Source organism: Euphorbia lathyris, chromosome 9, assembly GCF_963576675.1.
Source record: "Euphorbia lathyris chromosome 9, ddEupLath1.1, whole genome shotgun sequence".
Classification (NCBI taxonomy): Eukaryota; Viridiplantae; Streptophyta; class Magnoliopsida; order Malpighiales; family Euphorbiaceae; genus Euphorbia; species Euphorbia lathyris.
Window position 1 is genome coordinate 36,816,750 of NC_088918.1, and position 23,668 is coordinate 36,840,417.

At 36.3% G+C, this 23,668-nt stretch overlaps 2 protein-coding genes across 3 annotated transcripts; one reads left to right on the forward strand and one right to left on the reverse strand.

Annotated features, from left to right (window-relative positions):
- Positions 1 to 16,165: 16,165 nt before the first annotated feature.
- Positions 16,166 to 18,247, forward strand: LOC136207341 (dynamin-related protein 4C-like). The gene has a single exon (XM_065998610.1). The coding sequence runs from the start codon at positions 16,166 to 16,168 to the stop codon at positions 18,116 to 18,118; it is 1,953 nt and encodes a 650-aa protein (XP_065854682.1). The 3' UTR covers positions 18,119 to 18,247.
- Positions 18,248 to 19,591: 1,344 nt separating this feature from the next.
- Positions 19,592 to 23,329, reverse strand: LOC136206574 (chromo domain-containing protein LHP1). Of its 2 annotated transcripts, XM_065997679.1 has the most exons (7): positions 22,798 to 23,329; positions 22,532 to 22,557; positions 22,287 to 22,373; positions 21,849 to 21,952; positions 21,137 to 21,764; positions 20,017 to 20,077; positions 19,592 to 19,911 (listed from the first exon to the last, which is right to left on the reverse strand). In XM_065997679.1, the coding sequence occupies exons 1-7, from the start codon at positions 23,131 to 23,133 to the stop codon at positions 19,867 to 19,869; spliced, it is 1,287 nt and encodes a 428-aa protein (XP_065853751.1). In that variant the 5' UTR covers positions 23,134 to 23,329; the 3' UTR covers positions 19,592 to 19,866. The 2 variants fall into 2 exon arrangements, with proteins under 2 accessions (XP_065853751.1, XP_065853750.1); XM_065997678.1 differs by having other exon boundaries at positions 21,137 to 21,952; positions 22,798 to 23,328.
- Between the last annotated feature and the right edge of the window lie 339 nt (positions 23,330 to 23,668).

Consider the following 23,668-nt stretch of genomic DNA (forward strand, 5'->3'; position numbering starts at 1 on the left):
TTATCACTCCTTTTTTCTGCTTCTTTTCGGGCCTTGCCTCTTCTTCATGTGGTAACGTTGCTTTCTCATCACTAGTCTCCTTTCGTACAAATTGATTCAGCTTGCCCCTTTCGATCAGCCTTTCAATCTCCTTCTTCAATTCATAGCAATCGTTCGTGTCGTGGCCGTTCAATCTGTGGAACCTGCAATATTTGTTAGGATGTCGCCCCAAACTGGTTCGACCTTTTACCTCGGGGAACCGCACATCCTTCTTCAGGGGGCTCTTTTCGATCCAAAGTAACACCTCCTGGCGAGTCGTGTTTAATGGTGTCTGATATCCGCCACTTTGAAAGGGGCGATCGCCTCTTCGAACAAAATTACTTTTGGACTGGGTCTGGCGCCGATTGTCCGAAGTGGATCTAGCGGCATCTCTTTCTCGCCGGGTTTGAGCCCTATGTTCCCTGTTGACATCATCCACTTCCATGAATTCCTTTGCTATTTTCATGAGTTCGGCCACTGTGCGCGGCTTGTTGCGGATGATTTCCTCCCGCATACTCCAATCTGTGGTTCCATCTGCCATGATGTTGCGGATGCTCACGATATCCGGGTTTTGCAATCGCACCAGAATATCGTTGAATGCGACAACAAATTCCCTTAGGGAATTATAGTTCCTCTATTTGATCTCCTTCAGCTGCCTATCCGTCACATCCGCTGCTTTACAGCCCACAAATTTCACACAGAAATCCCGACTATATTGATGCCAATTGTGAATAGATTCTGCGGGTAAAGATCGAAACCAATCAGATGCGGCTCCGCCCAAAGTTGTCGAGAATAACCTGCAAATGATGCTTTCACTCGCTCCTGCAACACCCATTAGTTCTCTGTAGTTCCTGACATGAGCCTCAGGATCAGAATTTGGATCCCCATAGTATTTAGGTATCACGGGCGCTTTGATTCTGTGATCTGGAATGAATTCCCGCAACGAAGGGGCAAAAGGTGAATCGCTCTGGACCTCTGCTCTCGGCCTAGGCGAGTACCCCATTCGCTCCATCATGCTTCATAATTGATCTTCTAAGTCAATATCGGGTATTCGCCGGACTTCTTCCATCCGCTACTGGTGAATTCTGGGTGGCATCCACCCGCCCATCGGTGTTGAGACGTGTGCCTGTTGGGGGACTAACCGCTGTCCTGTTATAGGATCAAAGTTCCATATGTGCTCTCGCCCAGGAGTTATCAACTCCGAATGTCTGTGAGGAAAAGGTTCCACTTGCTGTAGCGGAAGAGTGCCTTGCACTCCTGGCAACGGTTGGGATGGCTGCCAGGTCGGATGTATCGTCGCAATGAGATCTGGGTGCGAGTAGTTGCTCGGGTGGCTGTGTGGGTTTGTGCGACTACTCTGGCCCACTTGATTTGGCGCCTGAGATGGCTGCGGGAAGGCCGATATGACAGGGATAGTCGGTGATTGTGTTGAGATAACCACAGGTTCTTGAGGAGCAGCCGCCACGGCGGTATTGTGTTCGGCGAGGGCAGTTAGTAAATTAATCATTCGATCTCCAGCCGCCTGGCTCATGTTCGAAGCCAAGACTTGTCCTGCCATCTGCACGAAATCACTATTGGACATTTCCATCTCAGTTTGCACTTTGACTTCCAATAAGGGACTCAATTGTCCCGAAGGACCCGATGAGCTAGGCACCACAGGCTGTGTACTTGCAGGTTGCGAATTCGCAATCCGTGGTCCCCTAGAGTTCATACTGGTTGATCTAGTGGTAACGCCGGTCGTTCGTGATGGTTCTGACATGTTCTTCGCGTACCTTTAACCAAATGTTGGTAAAAAAGGTCCACGTTCACCGCACCAATGATAACTTGCCGGATCCGATTTGATATTCTCTGCCAGAGTTACCTGCAAAACAGAACCGGAGACAGGATCTCCGGGAAAACTCTCCGACGATCAAGTCAGTTTTTGTAAGAAGGTTGGTAATTTAACAATAGTATTGCGGAAAAAATTGTGAGCGTACCTTTTTCCCTCGTTCTTAAGGCCTTTTATAGGTGTTTTTTAGGTAACCGCCGAGGGCGGTTACTCCTTAGTGGGCCACGTTCTGAGGGCGGTTCCCCCTTTTTAGGCCATGTCCCTTTCATGGATTTCATGGCAATGAACGTGGTTCTGAGTGGGAGTCTTGATGCTCCATTTAGGAATTCGGGGCGGTTACTCGCTTCACCCATTTCCGCTTATTCGGGTCCCATTCGGGGCGGTTACTCGCTGCGCCCGCTTCCTTTATTCGGGTCCCATCCGATCTTAGACCATAGGTCTAAGTATGGGCTGGGCCTGCGAAATGAATATGACCCGGTTTAGCCTCGCGGGTCATCACACTTCGTTAGGTGATAAAAGGGAGAAACGGTCGTTTTGTTGCTGTTGAGTCGCTAGCTAGTAAATAATTTACATTCTTGTTTTATTTTGTTATTAGTTTACTTTAGTTATTATTATAACATTATAATCATTTATATGTTATATATGTAATAAAATTTCAGGGAGAAGCAAACGCTCTAAGGATGCTGCAAATGATGATTGGCTCGTGACAGAGCAGGTGCCCAACGGTCCTATTGAGGGTACCGTGATTTTCATCTTCTCTGCACACGTTGCTGCTATCATATGGAGAGGGCAGATGAGGAGCTACCTCAGGTGCCATATTAGAGTGTCCGTTTATAGGAGACCGGTCACCTGGTACAGTGACTCCAGTCGAGAGGTCCTACAGCTTATACACGTATCTCACTTATCACACCTTCCAACAATCATGTACTCTCACATTGATATGCCCCTTATATCTACTTTTGTGGAGTGTTGCCAGCCAGACATGTCATCATTTCATATGCCCTTCGGTGAGATGACCATTATACTGCATGATGTTTGGCAGATTCTACATATTCTGGTAGAGGGGCGGATGGTGACTACTAACGATGGGTTGTATGAGCTTCAGACCTCATGCATGGAGCTATTCAGGGCCACTAGGCAAGAGCTGCTAAGTAGCCGCTACAAAGGTGGCGGAGTATATGCCAGTTCCATCATAGAGATGTGTATCGGATATTATATTGTCGAGACTGAGGCGATCGGGTGGATGCGGTTGATGTTCGGTTCCACATTGTTTATAATAAGAGCGGCGACCGAATCCGACCCTCGTGCTTACTAGAGGTGCAGGAAGAGTTAGAGGACTCAGTCTCATCTTTCATAATCGCATAAACTATCTTGAAGTTGTTGTTACATATGGAGTCATTCCAACAATTTTGAAAAATGGCATTTTGTTATTGTTAGTTTTGTACGTTTAATCCATACCAATGTACCAGTGGTAGGTCCATAATAACAAAGGACTCTAAATGTGCCATAAACACCTGCGTAAACACATCGGTATCTGGCTCGGCAAGCGTCAAATGCACATACTTGTTCTCGATAGCTAGATGGAAAAATTGACTAACCACGTCTCTACCCTCAAACCCAATCTTCCTCAAATGATCTCTATAATTATACACATGTTTTATAGTTGGGTTGTTTGTTGGATTCTTTTCATGAAGTTCCGCCAAAATAGCACACGACTTTGCTTGAGTCGAACTCATATCGTTCACAATTTTTTTAGATACGGGACTGAGTCCACTTATTTATCGATATATCCCTCTGCATAAATAGTCAATGCATGGCTATGCATACCCTTAATCCCTTCTGAAACCATATTACCGAGACTGAGGCGATCGGGTGGATGTGGTTGATGTTCGGTTCCACATTGTTTATAGATAAGAGTGGCGACCGGATCTGACCCTCGTACTTGATGGAGGTGCACGACGGGTCAGAGGACTCGGTCTCATCTTTCATAATCGCATAAACTATCTTGAAGTTGTTGTTACATGGAGTCATCCCAATAATTTTGAAAAATGGCATTTTGTTAATGTTAGTTTTGTACATTGAATCCACGCCAATGTACCAGTGGTAGGTCTGCAATAATAAAGGACTCTGGATGTGCCATAAACATATGTGTCAACATATCGGTATCCGGCTCGGCAATTGTCAAATGCACATACTTGTTCTCGATAGCTAGATGGAAAAATTGACTAACCACGTCTCTACCCTCAAACCCTATCTTCCTTACATGATCTCTATAATTATACACATGTTTTATAGTTGGGTTGTTTGTTGGATTCTTTTCATGAAGTGCCGTCAAAATAGCACACGGCTTTGCTTGAGCCGAACTCATATCACGCACAACTTTTTTTAGATACGGGACTGAGTCCACTTATCTATCGATATCCCTCCGCATAAACAGTCAATGCATGGTTGTGAATACCCTTAATCTCTTCTGAAACCAGGATCCCCCAACCGGTATAGCCTTGCAATTATACAACTTTAAGCTGGAATTTACATTTGCACGCTTTAGTCTTACTTTTCCTTCTTAAAGCCCTATCCAAAGTATTCAAAACTCCTATATACCGTTCACCAGGAGAACATTTCAAAAAGCTTCTTCTTTCCTCCGTGCTTGTGCGAAGCAATAATCAGCTCGAAACCATGTTGAATTACAACATTTTTTGCCCACTCAATAAATCAATCTCATCACCAACCCAATCCTCTAATGGCACTTGAAAATAAATGAAATTCATAAAAATTGTTAAAAATGCACTTCAAACGCGTTTTATAGTCAAAATAATTGAAAAACGGGTCAAATCTGCATGTCCAAAGGCTCAGGCGGTTTTTTGACTGATTGGCCAATGGCTAAGCAGTTTTATTGGCCAGGCGGTTTTCATGACCGTCTAGGCCAAAAACGAATTAAGAACAAATTTTTTTCCTAAAATTTTACCTCGTCTTCAAAATCGTCCATTTCCGGAGTTCTCGAGTCCATTTTTTTTAGAATTTTAGTTTTGCTCGGGAGAGAGACAGAAATTTCAGTTTTTGGTCAAAATGGGGGCAATGATAAGTAAATAGGGGTGGTAAATAGCAATACCCTAGCTTAAATTAGGTTGATTTCGATTTTTAATATACGTAAGCAGCCCATAATATTTGACGTTTTACACAATTTTTTAAAAAAGAAAATTTCATTAATGAAAGTCATAATACAATGTAGAACAAATAAAATCAGGATGTTTTAAGAATCATTCCACCAATCTTGACATAGAGTAAGCAGCCCAAGCAAGCTCATGGGTTACACTATTCACAGAACGGCTAATAAAATTGACATTAACGTCATTTAAAGAACTTAACAGATATTTGTACTCTTCTAATATAAAACCATAAGCAGACCTAAAAGGTCACTCCCTAAGATTAACTACCGTAGCAGCATTAGATTTAATCTCACATCTTCCTAAAACCTTTATTTTTTAACCAACTCAACGTTTGCCTTATACACACTACTTCTCCATCTCTGATTTGATAGTTGTTTATGAGAAGCTTAAAAAACACACCACAAAACCGGCCTTCACTATTGCTAAGCACAACCCCAATATTTTTTAACAGTATTCGCAGACAATCTGATATAGAACAAGTCGCTTTGGCTAACACATCGACAACATTGATTGCAATCCACTTGATAAAAGATATATTTCTATTCTTAATATCCAATGATATGGATTTACAATCAGATACAATCACACCAAAACTAGAAACCGACATATCTTGACAATGCAAATCATTTATTAAGACTTGTGAGTCTGTTTCGATAATGACATCATTGAGGTCACGATTTTTTAACCCAACTAAGGACTTCCCTCATGCTAAGACCCTCGACATATCTTGACATGACAATAGATTTCTTCCTTGTTGCCACAAAACTGCCAGATGAGTTGTGAAGAACACAACCTTTACAAGCCTGCCACATTAGATTTCGTATCTTACTCGGCACCTTCAACTCCCAAAATATTTTCCAAAAACTAGTTGGATGGTGTGTACTCTTATTTAGGCTCATACTGTATCCACTCTTTGTATTATATTTTCCATAATGCTCTGGAGCCCAAAATGAAGATTTCGTCTTTTCATTGGCAGATAGAGGAATAGCCAAAATGTTATTACAATCCTCACAGACCTCCATCCTTCATTGTTTTGGATCAGAGATAACTACGTACCCTTTCCATTTTCAAAGTTTCCACTTGAATCTCTTTTTTAAATGACTCCACATTAATAATAGTAACTTTCATATTTATTAATTTCCTTATTACGCTTTTAATTGAGCAGTTACTGCCATCAAAACTATCAAGTCCGCTTTTAATTGAGTAGTTATTACCATTATAATTACCATTTATGCTTTTAATTGAGTAGTTACTACCATCATAATTATCAATTACTCTTTTAATTGAGCAGTTACTACCATCATAATTATCAATTACATGGACTATCTCGGACGAACTCAAGCCGTCTACCACCACCGGGGAACTACCTCCACAACCTCTAACACCACATCATTGATATGCTAGTGAGCACCCCTATTCCGAGGTTTCCGTCCAGTTTGGAAAATCATTCCAATAAAGGACCAATGGAGATCAAGATGATTAACACTGAGATCTTCATCGGGTACAGTAACCCCACCATTCTCCACATCTTCCAACGAGAGATCAATATATATCGATTCAAGATTATTTGATGATACCATAGATGGAAAAAGAACTTTTGATGCAAGAATTGAAAAGAAAAGAAGAAACTTGTCAAAGGACAAGACAAATCAATCACTTAATGATACCATAGATGGAAAAATAACTTTTGACGCAAGAATCGAAAAGAAAAGAAAAAACTTGTCTAAGGACAATATAAAACAAACATGTGAGATGATAAAGATAAACCAAACTTGTCAAAGAACAAGACCCATATATATATATATATATATATATATATATATATATCATAAACAACAGTCATCCAAATAAATATGGCTTATACACAAATTAAGAATTGTAATTAATGGAGGTGTTTTATAAATAAAAATACGTATTTACCCTCCTTAAGTAAGAAAAAGAATGGCCGGATTAAAATTAAGAAAGATGTATTAACATGTCTTAAAATACTTCTCAATATTTTTTTTCAATTGAAAGGCCAATTGTTAACCATAATTATTAATTGCCATCTTGATTACTGTATGTTTCTGCTCATCTATTGGTCTTTTTATTGGTGAAGGTGGAAAATTGGAATATTCATACATTCCTAGATAATTAGGAGAAAGAAATAAATAAGGGCATAAAATATAAAAAAAATAATTAAAAAACCTAGGTTACTGCAAAACGTCAAACATTATGAAACTAAAATTCATTTTTTAAATGCCAAACAATTTGGAACTATTTGGAACTGAGGGAGTAAATAAAAAAAGGTTTATTTAAAACGTGATTGAACAATCTCGAATTGATTAATCAGATTAATTATTACAAAAAAAAAGATACACTTTAAAATGAGAGTTCATTTGGTTTACCTGTTATTTATTGTTTGCTATTTACTAGTAAACCACATATTATCTGCTTTTATAAAAAGCTGATTTTCAGGTATAAAAGGCAAACAATAAGTTGTTAACCAAACACCTAAAACTCTATCTTTTAAAGTGAAAGGGTAAACAGAAGAAGAAAACAGAGTAATCAAACACTCTCTGAGTACCATTTTATTCTTACTTTTGATCTAAGGTATTGACTTCTCGATATAGTCTTTGCTTGGACTAAGTGGTGAAAGTTATTTTTTAACATTTGAATTAAAATAATTGTGGTTGTGAAAACTGAACCAATTAAAAATTGAAAAGGATAAAGATTTAAGAGTTTAAATTTAAACCAAGATTCAATTTGGATTTAAAAGATTCTGTAAAAATTAATAATTTTTTTGTTTTATTTAATCTTTTAAATATACTAAACCCAAAACCTTTAACGAATTAAAAAATAAGAAGATTGTGGTAGACCTAACATGTTAAAGGCTCAAACCTAAATGGGCCTTAGACTCTCAAAAGGATATGTCTCTATATATACCCAGGAGCCTCACACTGACTTACAATCACCACCTCTCCCGGTAATCTCAACCCTTTATGATCCCTCTTCTCTATGTTTTTAAGACAAATTATACATTCCTTTACATTACTTTCCTAACAATCGTAGTAATTTTAGCATTATAGTGTGCATAGAGGGGCCACCACAGCGCATGTCAACCTCTCAAGAATTAGTCAATCATCGAGTTCTTAGCCTGACCCAACATTTGGTATTGTGAGTGTGGAAGCTACTTAAACAATCTTTAGGTATATTCTCTCAGCTCGACTGACACGAGCAACCTCTCGCAAACATAATGGGAGCTCCAGCCTATAGTTCTCGACATGGCTTTGGCAAGCATCCTAAAAGTGGTCCTAACCTCAACAACTTCTTGTCAGCCAAGGAAGGAGGGTATACACTTTGTGATGACAATGAAACCAACAAATGTGAAGATATTCTTCAGCCTCAACAACCAAACCATTTTGCGACCTTCAAACTCATCCTTCAAAAGCTACAAGAGTCTCACAATGAATTGAGGGAGACTCAATTATAGTTGTAACACAACAACAACCAGATCTCAGAATACCTTGTTAGGGAACAATCCTGCATGTTGATCAAGCAAGAAAACAATCCCTTTTAGGCCCAACCATAATGCAACGATGAACGAGTTAAGGTTAATGATGGACCTAACCCAAAAGAAACCTCTAACTAAGAAGCTTTTAAAATCACAACATATTAAGCAAGCCCATTAGGTCGATAATAAATAAGTCTTGAAAAGTTTTATTCCATATGTTTCTCGAATATATGATAGGCTATCAAATACCTTATCGTAATCCTTTGGCCCATAGAGTAATGGAGACTATATTCCCCTGCATTGGAAGACACATCAACTACTCCACTACATTGGGCTAAAAGATCCTAATGAGCATTGTGTCGCTTTTATGAGTATGATGAACTTATACACTCATGACGATATTATCATGTGCAAGATATTTCCAACAACTTTGATAGGAACAACACATGAGCAGTACAGGGAACTAACGACATCAACACTTTTAGGCATTTGAAAGACCCATTTGTAGCCCAGTTTATGGAGCGGTAAAGACCATGATAATTATCATTGATGTGCATAATATATGACAAAGGAGCATTGAGCCTCTACATGACAACCTAACGAGGTTCCACAAAAAAAATGGATGAAATTGAGTTACATTTGACAAAATGAATTGAATTTATCAAATTGATTGAAACAATAAAAAATATTAAAAGAATGTTCAAAAAAAGTTTGTTATGCCTTTAAAAACATTGTAATGCAATCTTCATGAACATCACCTACAACAGATACTCATGAGAAGAAACAATGATACAATGTTTCATGAATAAGAATTGAATAAACACAACTTAAAATGTAGTGACAAATGAAAAATGCCAATTTTCTCTCTCCTCACCAAACAACGCCTAAATGGTCTGAAAGCATTCACTTGTCTACATGACTTTCACCATCTTTAACATTATATCAAAGTGACTGAAATTGCCTCAAACTGGTTAAAGTAAAGGATAACATAATTAAAACTAAATGAAATGTTTCACCTCATTATAGAGTGATCGAAAGTAAAAAATCAGGCTTAAAAGAATTTAAACATGACTCTCACCAATGTCAAAGTTACTAAAATTGCCTCAAACTGATTGAAGTCAAGTATAACTGAATGAAAATTGATCTCTAAAACTAAATGGAATTCTTAAACCACGTTTAGCTCAACTGAAAAGTAACAGAAAATGATTAAAAGTGCCTGAAAATGAATGAAAGTGACTTAAAAAATGTTTAAATGCATTTCACTTCAAATACATGCATTAACATAATAAGTACCTTTATTTATAATAAAATTATAACAATGAATGTTGTTCTCAAACTAAACTTTATTACTTTGTACAAAAACTACATTTCAATCTAATCATCAGGATCAAGTATGAACCAACACATTCATCATTTCTTTCATACTTCTAAACACGTTTGACATTCCCATAATGGTCATATAGATCTTTGAATCAATGAAGTTTGGAATATCTCTCTATTCAACAATATATTCAGGAAACGTCGTAACAAAAACTCCACACCCACTAAAAATAATAATAATAATAATCAGATATTAAAACATAGAAACCAATAATAAATGTTAAAGCTTGTCATATATATATAAGGGCTCATTACAAATCTAGTCCAACTAAGATGGGTCATTTACATATCTAACACACTTTGCTTCCATTTTACCAAATTAGACCATTTCATCCACTTTGGACAAAATTACCCTTAGTTCTATTGATCGATGGATCGATTTCTGATATCAATCATTAGCGATTTTTGAAGTATTACGTTCAATTTTCTATAGAAATGATATGTTTTTGGCTTATATGCCTGATTTTCTCGCTGGTCTTGCCTCTTTCTTCATCTACAATGGTATCGTTTCAATTTTCTTAATTTTCCACCAGTTTTCTCCATTATTGTCGCATTTGTGACGAAATTTGTCGTATTTCGTCACAAATGCGACACGCATTTGTGACGAAATGCGACAAATTTCGTCACAAATGCGACAATAATGGAGAAAAATGGTGGAAAATATAGAAAATTGAAACGATACCATTACAGATGAAGAAAGAGGCAAGACTAGTGAGAAAAGCAGACGTATAAACTAAAAACATACCATTTCTACAGGAAATTGAACATAATACTTCAAAAATCTCAAAAATCGCTAACGATTGATATCAGAAATCGAAGAAGAAGAACCGAAGAAGAAGAAGGAGCAGATCCATCAACCAATAGAACTAAAGGTAATTTTGTCCAAAATGGATGAAATGGTCTAATTTTGTAAGATGGAAGCAAAGTGGGTTAGATATATAAATGATCCCTCTTAATTGGGCTAGATTTGTAATTAGTCCTATATATAATGTGTGTGTTACTTAAATAACTACTGAGTAAGACATTCTATAGACACAACTTCAAACTAATCTTAGTAAGATTTGAATGGTCTGCAAAAATTGAAAAAGACTTAACATAAATTGGAAAATTTGGACACACTTCTTTACATGTTTTGCAGAATACATATTCATCACTGAAGTATCCATAAAATTGTATATATAAATCCATCTCTCCGTAATGACGAACCTCCCCGAAATCCAATAACAATTCCCCACATGGATATGAATCGATACTTCATCACCTTTTACCCAAATTTCTACACACACTTCAAATGTTAAATGATCAATCCAGAGTTTATCAAGAATGTCATCATCCAAATTATCTAAAAAGTGATGAAAACGCATATCAATTGTTGTGAAATTCAACTTGATAGAGTCATTGTACTTTCCCCCATTTTTTCACATGATAAAAAAAATTAATATGCTCGAAAAAATAACAAACAAAAATAAATGACCAGACACTCATTACAATATTATAAATGACGAGACACTCATTACAATATTACAAATCAATTTTACACGACTTTCAACTACTTCTTCATTCTACCTCAATAGAAAGTAATTTGAAATGACTATATATGCTTGAAATTAACGTATAACAAACCATTCTGAAAAATTATAAACAATATTTCATGAAATAAAAATTGAATTAAGACAGACTAAAATGAAAGTACATCTGGTTTCAAACAATATCACCTCAAGTGAAAACACATAAAGTAAGGCTTACTTTGTTAAAAACAAAGTAACCATAGCCTTTACCTCCTCAAGTAAATCAAATATTTCATTTTACTACTTTATATAACTACAAAAAAAAAAAAACCGCAATTATTTCTAATTTTCTATCCAAAACATATAAAAAAAATATAAAAGACTACCAATTATTTTTCTTTAAAGCATTCTTGGAATCCAATTATACTTTTAAGGCTCGTTTGGTTTGCGGAATAGGGGAATAGAATAGTTATTTCTAGACCTGTCCATGGGCCGGGCTGGGCCGGGTTCGGGCCGGGCCTAACGGGCTTTTTGTGTAAAAGTGCTCGTCCCAAGCCCAGCCCAGTATTAATTTAGGCGGGCTCGGGCCGGGTTGAGCTCGGGCTTAAAAATCAAATCCCAAACTCAACCCATATAAGCCCACCTAAAAAAAATATACATAATTTTTAATTATAAAAAATCAAATTTATACTTAAAATAAATATTTAATTATAAATATATAAATTTTTTAATTAATATTAATAAGGCGGGCCGGGCTGGGCCGGCCCGTGATATTTTCATATGTCCCAAGCCCGCCCAAAAAATAGGCGGGCTTTAGTGGGCCTGGGCCGGGCCGGGCCTAAGAGTAAATTTCATTGTCCAAGCCCGGCCTAAAGGACACGGGCCTGGGCGGGCCGGGCAGGTACCCGGGCCCGTGGACAGGTCTAGTTATTCCTAAAGAATAGCTATTCTACATTTGGTTCAATGTTTTGGATGAAATAGCTATTCCATGGTATTCCTATGGAATGACTATTCTTCAATTTATCCAAGGGATAGTCTATTCCTAATATTGTATTTTTGTCATTTACAAAATTACCTTTCATTAAATCATCAATTTCTCTTTAGCCAATTTCTCAAATCCTATATATTTTGGCGAATCCATAGTTTATATCATAAAAAGCGTGAAAAATGGAAAAATGAGGAAAACGTTAAAAAATGTAAAAGTATGAAACACAAAAAATGTGAATGGCGTAAAAACGTTACAAACACGAGAATATGAAAAGAAAACATGAAAAATGAACAAACGCAAAAAAGCAAACACACGAAAAAACACAAAACAGAAATAACGCGAAAAAGTGACAAAACACGAAATGTACGAAAACGTGAAAAATACGAAAAACCCGAAAACGTAAAAAAATACGAAAAACATGAAAATGCGAAAAAATACGAAAACGTAAAAAATGCTAAAACATAAAAAACGTGACAGTACGTGAAAAACGCGATAAATATGAAAATGGAAAAACACAAACAAAACACAAAAACGTAAAAAAAACACGAAAACGTGAAAAAATACGAAAAGCATGAAAAAACGTGAATAATACGGAAAAGTAACAAAATGCTAAAAATACAAAAACGCGAAAAAAAAACAAAAAAGGGAAAAACCCGAAAAACTTAAACGTAAAAACGTTAAAAAAACAAAAAAAAATACAATAACGTGAATAACACGAAAATGTGACAAAATGCAAAAAAAATATGAAAATGTGAACAAACGCGGAAAACAAAAAAAAACTTGGAAAACACGAAAAAAAACATAAAAAATGCAAAAAAACATGAAAATATGAAAAAATGTAATAAACACATTTTTCACATTTTCGTGTTTTTAACGTTTTTTAACGTTTTTGTGTTTTTCGCTTTTTTACAATTTTTCTGTTTTTCATCTTTTTATTGTTTTTTCGTTTTTTATGTTTTTTTTTTCTATTTTTCGTGTTTTTTTCCGTCTTTCATGTTTCCTTTTTTCTTTTTGTATATATTTTTTAAAATAATATATTTAAATATTTGAATAATTTATAGTAATAATTAAAATTTTAAAAGAAATTAGACATTACATTTGAGGGTAAAGTTGTTATTTGCGTAAATTTTTTTTAGGGAAAAGTACAAAAATAAACCTTGTGGTTTGGTCCATTTTCGAACTGCACCCCTGTGGTTTAAAAGTTTGCAAAGTGGTACCATGTACTTCATTCCGTTAGCAAACATAGGCATTTCCGTCTAACAGTGTTAAAAATGATGAGGTGGCAATCAAAGTCAAAAAGTAAGAAGGATATTTTTGTCATTTCATTTATTTTCTATTTTCTATTTTATTATAATTTTTTAATTTTTATATTTATCCAATCCCCACCCTACACGTCATCTCTCCTCTTTCTCTCAGCTCTCTCCTATCCATCGTCGACTACCTTGGTTCCTCCATGGTCTTCTTCTGCTGCTTGCATTGTCAAAATAACGATCAGGATTTGCAACACTCTCCTACAGAATTTAACCCAACAAAATGAATTAACAGACTCCGCATCCAGATCATTCGACCCCCAAACGACAACCGGAGAAGAAACCGGAGGTGAAGAAACCACCACCTAAAGAGGTATAATACTGATAAAAAAATTAATTTAAATTTGTTGGATGGAAGATCATCCCCAACACCACAACCGCGATCCCAACAATCGCCAAATTCCAGAATACATCAAGCAGAACAATCAGCTTCGAGTAGGCCCAGTCACTTTGCCGCTGCTCCGCCGCGTTTTCTCGCACCCGGACAGATGGCTCCCGCAACATCATGCGTCGGCCGCTAGCTTAGCGGAGAAGTCGGGCAGCAGCGCCACGGAGGTGAGGAGGATGACGGCGCAAGAGACGGCGGCTGCGGAGGAGGTGATCGGCAATAGAGTGAGTGAGGAGGGGTGAGGAGTCGACTGAATCGGAGGATGGAGACAAAGAAAGAAGTCGGCGACAGCGACGGAGGAGGCAAGAAAAAGAACGATGATAAGAACGATGTTGCTAAGAAAGTAGACGGAGGAGGAGAGGAAAAGAACGATGCTAGGAAAGGAAGGATGATAGTAAAGAAGGCCACCTCATCATTAAAATTTAAAAAATTATAATAAAATAGAAAATAGAAAATAAATGAAATGACAAAATATCCTTCTTACTTTTTGACTTTGACTGCCACCTCATCATTTTTAACACTGTTAGACGGAAATGCCTATGTTTGCTAACGGAATGAAGTACATGGTACCACTTTGCAAACTTTTAAACCACAGGGGTGCAGTTCGAAAATGGGCCAAACCACAAGGTTTATTTTTATACTTTTCCCTTTATTTTATCTATTCTATTCTATTTTATTCCACCAACAAAAAATAGGAATAGTTATTCCTAAGGAATTTCTATTCCATTCTTTGCTATTCTATTCATTTGGAATAGCCATTATATGTCATTTCATTCCACGAACCAAACGACACCTTAGTGATTTAAGAATGAATAAGATATATCATCTTCAACAATACTCTTCATAGTCACTACTTATTTTATCATTAAAATTATTAATTATTGTTATATTTAGCAATAGTGAAAGGAGAGACTCCTCAATAATAAATTATTAATAAAAAATAAAATAAGGAGGAACTAAAAACATCTCAGATGGTTCATATACACAACCACTCAATATACATGATACATCATCATTGTAAGACTTTTTTAATAAAATTCATTTTGTTAAACTATTAACTTCAACGGTTAAACTCTAAACCACTCAATCATAAAAGTTTCACCAATTACAATAGATTCACCAATTAATTAAACTCTATTATATTATTTTAAAAATTAAAAATATTATAAAAACAGTCAAAATCTTAATAAACTACTTGGTTGATAAGTGTTCGATATATTAAACTTAACCCAATGGAAGAGAGTTTGATGAAAGAATATAAGAAGTGGTTCATTATGCTCCATTGAAGATGCTCTAATAGTAAAGATATGAGAGATGATGATGAGGATGTTGAAGCTGATTTTTAACTCTTTTTTCTCAAATTTTAACTTAAGAGCTAGTTATTGTTAGACATGCTCTTAAGTTAAGTTTTTTATTTTTAATTAATTTCTAATATACTTTTTTATTAGGTAGACAAGTTAGTAAGTTATACTATTTATATAAAATATAATTTCAGGTTCTCGGGGATTTTCTGGGGATCCTCACGAGGTTTTTTGGGGTTGGGACAGGAATCACTACGGTTCAGGGATAGTAATCCCACCACTACCCAAAATTAGCTATCGGGTAAAATTTCACCCGTCCAGTAGCAAAAAAATTCGGTGATTTTCCAGCCCTCGGTTTGTATCCCAATCCCTTTGCCACCCTTGTTGCTAAGCCCCTAAAATTTACCTTGAAAATTATGCTCAAGTAGGACTTTTCCAAAGCTATTGGGTAATAAAATGGAAAATTGTGAATTTTAGAGTATTGAACCAATTAAGATGGAAGAGTATTAGACTCTTTCAAGAAACTGAAGAGTCTAATTAGTCCTAATAAATACTATTTCTGATTGTATATTTGTCATTTCCGGAGTAAAGGTGTGTCAGAATGTTGGGTTGAAGAGTGCTAGCATGCCCAACAAGCTTACCGTTTAACGAGAAGAAGAGTAATCGTCATGCATGTTTTGAACAATTTTCGAACTCCTATAAATTTCACTCCTTCAATCCATCCATTTATACCTTTGAAATTGAATCATCAAAAAAACTACTTATTCTCTTATTCGCTATGAAAATGGGTGGGGGGAAGCATACAGAACTTGACAATGTACCAATATTCACTTCCTACGATGATCATATCAGACCTCTCCTTGATGCAGTTGACAAACTTAGGCTGCTTAAGGTTACCAAAGAAGGCATTCAGCTTCCCACAATTGTCGTTGTCGGCGATCAATCTTCAGGCAAGTCTAGTGTTCTTGAATCACTTGCAGGCATAAGCCTTCCACGCGGCCAGGGAATCTGCACCCGTGTTCCTCTTATAATGAGGTTGCAACACCACGCTGCTCCTAAACCTGAGCTTTCTTTGGAGTTCAAGGGAAAAAAAATAACAACTGATGAATCTAAAGTTGCTGAAGCAATTAATCTTGCTACTGATGAGATTGCAGGCAATGGAAAAGGCATCTCCAACAATCCCTTGACTTTGGTTGTGAAGAAGCATGGCGTGCCTGATCTTACAATGGTTGATCTTCCTGGAATCACTAGAGTTCCAGTTCATGGACAACCTGAAAACATCTATGAGCAGGTAACAGAAATCATAATGGAGTATATAAATCCAGAGGAGAGTATTATCTTGAATGTTTTATCAGCTACTGTTGATTTTGCGACTTGTGAATCAATCAGAATGTCTCAGAAGGTTGACAAGACTGGTAGAAGGACTCTTGCTGTGGTAACAAAAGCTGATAAGGCACCAGAAGGACTTCTTGAGAAGGTTACTGCTGATGATGTGAATATAGGCCTTGGCTATGTCTGTGTAAGGAATCGAATTGGTGATGAATCTTACGAAGGAGCTCGAAAGGAAGAAGCTTTGTTGTTTAATAATCATCCTCTGCTATCCAGGATTGATAAATCAATGGTGGGTATTCCAGTTTTGGCTCAAAAGCTTTCAATTATCCAAGCTACTATCATAGCCAGATGTTTGCCAGGGACTGTAAGAAAGATTGATGAGAAGCTGAATGGATATATCTTAGATCTGAATAAGATGCCTCTTACTACAACCTCGCCCTATGAGGTTATGTCTACTTTCATGGGTATTATTGGGTCAGCCAAAGAGTCATTAAGGAAAATCCTTTTAAGAGGTGAATATGAAGAGTACCCAAATGATAAGAACATGCACTGTGTTTCTAGATTGGTTGAAATGCTCAATCAGTTCTTTGATGAGCTTGGAAGTTGCTCTCACAATGATCCTCTGAAGGATTTTTTAATGGAGGAGATTCAGGTTTTGGAGGAATCCAAGGGCATTCAATTGCCAAATTTCCTTCCTCACACCGTTTTTCAAGCAGTCTTGTGGAAGAAAGTAGAAGCAATTTCGGTAATTCCTGTAACTTTTGTGGAAAAAGTATGTCATTATGTTGAAAATTCCATGATATGTGTTGTGAAGCAGCGGTCTCAGAACTATCAGCAACTTCAGAGCTTGACAACAAGAGCAGGGCATTGTGTTGTACAAAAGATGAAAGAGCAGTTTACCAGTTGGGTTATGGAACTTGTTGAAAAGGAGAAGATTACAGATTACACTTGTAGCCATGAATATGTTGATGTCTACAATAAGCTCATTTCACATCAACATTTTTTCATTGATGAAGTTCAGAAGGGGAGCAAAAGCATTAAAATGGAGGGTTTGGGAGAGGTTGAAGTTAGTGACTACCTTCGGAATCGTCAGCATGTTTTGAGTCAAGCTTTTGACTTGAAAATGCGAATGGTTGCTTATTGGAAGATTGTATTGAGGAGGATTGTTGATTCTATAGCTCTTCATCTCAGGTACAGCCTAGAAAATATCGTCAACAAGGAATTTGAGAAAGAGATATTTAAGGAACTGATGGTTACTCATAAAGGGCAAGTTGAGAAGATGTTAGCTGAATCCCCTTCTGTTGCTATTAAGCGGGAAAAGCTCAAAGAAAGCATCAAGCTGCTCAAGGATTCCAAGGAAGTTTTATCAGAATGTATGGACAAGATAACTCTGAACAGTGATTGAAGACTAAAGATGGTTCTGCGCCGGTGCTGTACCCTGCTTCCACTGATTTTGCTTATCTTGTTTTTGGTTTCAATATTTTTCTTATGTTATGGTGTTTAACTGTGTTTTCATGTTTTTTTCTTAATATCTACTTAGGGAGCATTTGTTTTAAACTTCAGAATCGGAATCGGAATCGGAATGTTACGGAATCAGAATCGAAATGCTTATTTATTTCTTTTGTTTGGTTTAATCCGGAATCGGAATTCAATTACTTTTACAAGTGTTTGGTTTAAATTTTGGAATCAGAATCAAAATGTTATAAAATTAAAATTAGTTAGATAAATAATATATTTAATAAACAAATAAAAAGTATTACTATGAAACTAAATATGTTTTTTGATGAATCAAAATGAAACTATGGTTAAAAAAAAGAAGATACATATAAAAAAACCTGAACAAAAAAAATGAATTACATTATAAAAAAAATTCACAACCACGATTGGGGATAGTGGAGGCGAGTAAGAAAAAGAAGTTGGGTTTTAATTTGATTCCCTGTAATCAATTTTGATTAACCTATATTGGGAGAGGAATGAGTCATTCCCTTACTTATGGGAATCACATTCCCATTCCATAACTAAATTTGGTTAATCAAACACTCTAAATGGGAATAACTCATTCCCATTCCTATTCCTTAGTGCTTTTTGACCCAACCAAACACCTCCTTACTGTTATGGTGTGTAAGCTGTTTTTCTAGTTTGAATCTTAAATCTATATCGGTACTTATTTTGATTTTGTTTGATCATTAGTTTATCACAATCCTAACTGATATAATGATTTCTAATGAATCCAACTTGGGAATCACTACAAATGCCTCTTTCTTTTGGTACAAAAGAAAGAAATAGAGAAATTATCAGTTAAAGGAGCATGAAATGTTGTAAGAACAAGAACAGTGAGTTTTCATACTTTCACCAAATATTATACAGTACAAAGAAGAGGAGAACAAGAATAAATGTTCCTACACCAGATTCACCAGCATTATAACTAGGGCTATGAGTTTGTTGCATTGAATACGAGGTTCCAACTTTAGGACATAAAGAAGAAATCAAGTGTACAACAAGCAACAGTATAAGAGGAAGAACCATAAAGAAAGAAAACACAGCATCTTCGTCCTCATCACCTGCTTGAAACAGAGGTAACACGTATTCCATTAACGACATCAACAGAGGACCATAGATGAATAATCCTAGGATTCCCACTGCTAAAAATGGAACCACTGGCGACGGGCCTTGACTCCCCATTAATGTTTTTCTCTATCTAGATTGTCTAAGCAGGATACAATCTTCTTGAATTTTAGAAGAAAGTGTTAATTGCAGTTAGAGATGACTATTTGATCCTTTCCTTTGTTCTTTTGTGGTTAGTTTACCTATGACAATGTCGTTCGTTTTATAATAAAGGATTAGGTAAACAGAAAGGACATCCAGTGGCATCTTAACATGAATAAAATATTTCCATAGACTTTGTAATGAAAGCAACATCTAACATGAATAAAATATTTCTAAGCAAGTTCTAATTGTTATGAACTATTTAAATACAGCATATCATCTCAGCATACAGAAAAGGTACAATGTAAGATCCAGAGGAACTTGAGCTGTATTGCATAGAACATATCATCTGACCATCTCCTGCAACTATAGAATTACAAAACTGTACACATGACAAACATAAGATGTGTGGAGATGTGCATACACTAGCTTTCACTCCTCAATCCCTTATAATGTACTGTACTTGAGATGTTGCTCATAAAAGTCGATCAACTGCCACAAATGAAACCAGAAGTGGATTATAAGAAAAAAATGATATAAAGAAGTATAGACATAAAAGACAATGACTCAAATTTAGAGGAATGGATTAATTAGTACCAGATTTGGATTATGTGATCTCAGATACTTATTGTCCACTTCAACCTGTTCCCCATCAGACCTATCAGGATCGGCAAAAACAAAATAAAATTCAGCTATATGAAACTCAAAATTACAACTAAAAATAGTCCTTACGAATGGAGCTGAATGCATACAGATTATTTATTTATCAGGCCACTAAAACAATACATCATTTTTTAGATGGTGCACAAATGAATGAATCAAGCAGTTGCAAGCCAAAACAACTACAAATAACAAGCATGAAAACAGGTTGATCAAGCAGTAAGTCATGGTTCAATATACTAACTGCGCGTTCAGTATGTTATAATAGGATATACCAAAAAGCTGATTTGTCAGGCAGGGACACTTCAATTACATAATCAACGTAAAAGAATCTAACTAGGCAGACCCATCTAATGCATGGATCAATCAAAATTTTGATACACATAATAGTTGGACTCATATAAAATCTGATACACATAATAGTTGGACTCAGAAGCTAATATAATATGATATTCAATAAAGAATAAATCCGCAGAATCCTGAATGAACTGGTATGTTAGCATAATTCCGTGAGCTAGCAGAGGGTTTTACTTGCACGTTAACAGTTATGTTGGATATATCATATATGCATCATATCATTATTGCCAACTAGTCAAGATTATGCCATCTTAGATATCCTTGATGAATACAACTGCTCCAACTGTAAGGAATCAATTGTATAATATTGTATTCATCATATTATTCTTTGTTACCACAATGCATAAAGGAAAACATTCAGAACATGAAACAAAACTAACTTATTGCCATTGCAATATCATTCTATTCTAGAAAACCAAACATGAGATCAAGGTTTCATGCTTTTGTGGAAGTCTATGCATGTAGAGTGTAAAGAAGCTGAGTCTATGAATTCAGAGACAGAAGATAAAGAAACTTTAAAAATTTTGACACTATAATAATTCAGTGAAGATAATTTTCAAGGCTGCTTTACGAAATTTTTGACACTATTCAATAGAGTAACAATTCGAAATCATCATACATATATAGATGAAACAAGAATTAGTTATTAATACTATAGAAGGATAAGAGCACAATAAGAAATGGGGATTAAAAAACAAACCTCAATGCCACAAAGGACACCAGAGCTTCTTGAGTATTATCCAGCAGAGAGGCTGAAAATCCTATTGGCTTGATAATCTTGGTGATAACTAAAGAATTCTCACCTACAGGCTTGTAACTTGAATTAGCTCCAGATAGAGTCCCATGTTCAATCCCTAGTGGTGCAGTTTCCCCACCAAGGTCGGCAGTGACATTCAACGGTGAAGGTTGAGAGAAAATTGGTGAGCTTTGTACACAAGCAGGTTCATATGTAGCCAACTCTTTCTTGAACCTCTTTACAGAACCGGATTTCCTTCTTTTAGCGCCTGTGCAGGCTTTATTCTGAATAGGATCCACATAATCAAGCTTGGGAACCCCATTCATAAGCCCATCACCGCCTGAAGAATTACCTTCTCCGAAATTCACAGCTAGCTTATCTGCATTCACATCATTGGTAGGCAGTGTTCCTTTCAGCTCACTAAGCTTTGGATCATATTCATTATCCTCTTCCTTATCAAAGTTCTCTTTTGAACCATTTGTGTGCACTTGCTTATCAAAGTTTTGTTTTGACCCATTATTGTGCCCATTCTCGTCAGTCTGCTTGGCAGTTTTGGTAATACTAACATTTCCATTATTCTCCCCTTCATGACCTGAATCCGCATGTCCACCATCAACGTCAAGGCTTGAGTTACTCACAGGAGTAGAAAAAGTTTTATCAACACTAATTTCAACACCTGTTATGTTATAACCAGTAGAGGAGAGTTGCTGCTTTTTCTTGGACAGAATATGAGGACCCCCATGCTTACGTTTCCTCTTACGAGAAGATTTACAGCGCAAACTTGACACAAGTGACAACAAGGGGATAAAGAAAAGGGGGCATTGTGAGTAATTAAGCAACTCTATAAGGCACAAAAAAAAAAAGAATCCAAATTCTATTTTGGTAGCTAAACTAGGAAGATGTGAAGAAAGAAGAACAATGAATAATGAATCTTAAGGTCATGTTCTAAGTTCATTGCTATCGTTTGATAGCAGCAAATACAATTTGCTAACAAAGAATCATTAATCAATCAAGCCATTTGAAATGGAATGGACATGAAATCATGATTATATTATCCATTAATGTTCTCTGCTCAACACAGTTTAGTTAAAATGAGATAAGAAAAACGATCTACCTCTCCTCAAATGCCTCAATGACATCAGAACAAGATTCCAAATTCTCCAGGGGCTCCCAAGTGTTGGATGTTTCCGGCCAGCCTCGCCTTTGAAATAATAGTAAGAAAAACTTGGTATATTAATCGAGTATCTCTACTAATAATGTTCTGGGATTATTTTCTTACTATCATTATATCAGATAAAGGAAGAATCAAGACCAAAAGAAAAGGAAAAAGGTACTGATACTTGTATGAAAATCACTTACCATTTTATGAGATACTGGAGCTGGCCCTATTTGGTGCAACATTCGAGAAGTGATTCGCCACGATCATCAATCACATTAAGAGAAACTCATTAACACAACCAAGTAATCTTCTTCTAATTCATGTAAAAACCTCAAATAAACAAATTTTAAACGAAGAAACCACCTTCTTCCTTGATCTACTTTAATCGCATTTCAAAATTGTAAGTAAAACTTAATGATAATAACAATTAAACAAACGAAAAGTATGCATGAGAGAAAACAGACACCTTCCGGACGCGTTTCCGGCGAATAGCCTCGATTTCGTAGAAACCCTCGTCGAGTTTAGGCCTTTCTTCTTCTCCTAAGCCTTCGCCTTCGAACTCCTCCTCCCCTTCATCGTCTCCTTTCCCTTCGTCATCCGCTTCCTCTTCATTGCCCTCCTCGTCTTCCTCCCCTTCTTCCCTTTCGTCTGGATTCTCCCCACTGTAATCAAACCCATGAGTTTGATTCCCCTCATCAATATTCCCACCTAGAACAGGAACCTCTACCATCTTCTTACCGTCATCGCCGTCATCAGACAAAGCCATTGTAGGAGTTGCGGCTGCCTTCCACTTCCCTTTCATATATATAGAGAAAAATAAGAAGGGGGGAAAATTAAAAAAGGAAATCTCTTTTTTCTGTTTAGGATTGGGTGTGCTACAGAAGAGACTTTCGCGGAGTTGTGGCGGTAAGTGAAGTGAGTGCGGGGATTCCCAAACCTCTTTAAGATCACTTCCACGGCAATTATAAGCATCGGAGCCGGATGAAGTTACTCAAAATCAAATTTTAATACTAACTCTTCCATAATATTTGTCTTAAGAAAATGTCATTAATGTTGTTATTTTGTATTAATTATATACATTAATTAATTTTTATCTATAATTAAAATAAAAAAAGCAACCTGTCTTAAGAAAATGTAATTAATGTTGTTATTTTTGTATTAATTATATACATTAATTAATTTTTATCTAAAAAGACAACTTAAATATGTTGTTACCTTTATAAATTAATAATGTTGGGACTAAGGATATAAATGAGGTGGGGATTCCCCGTCCCCATCGGTGACCCGTCCCGACAAGGATGGAGAATCCCCGATAAGGATCCCCATGAGACAAGGAT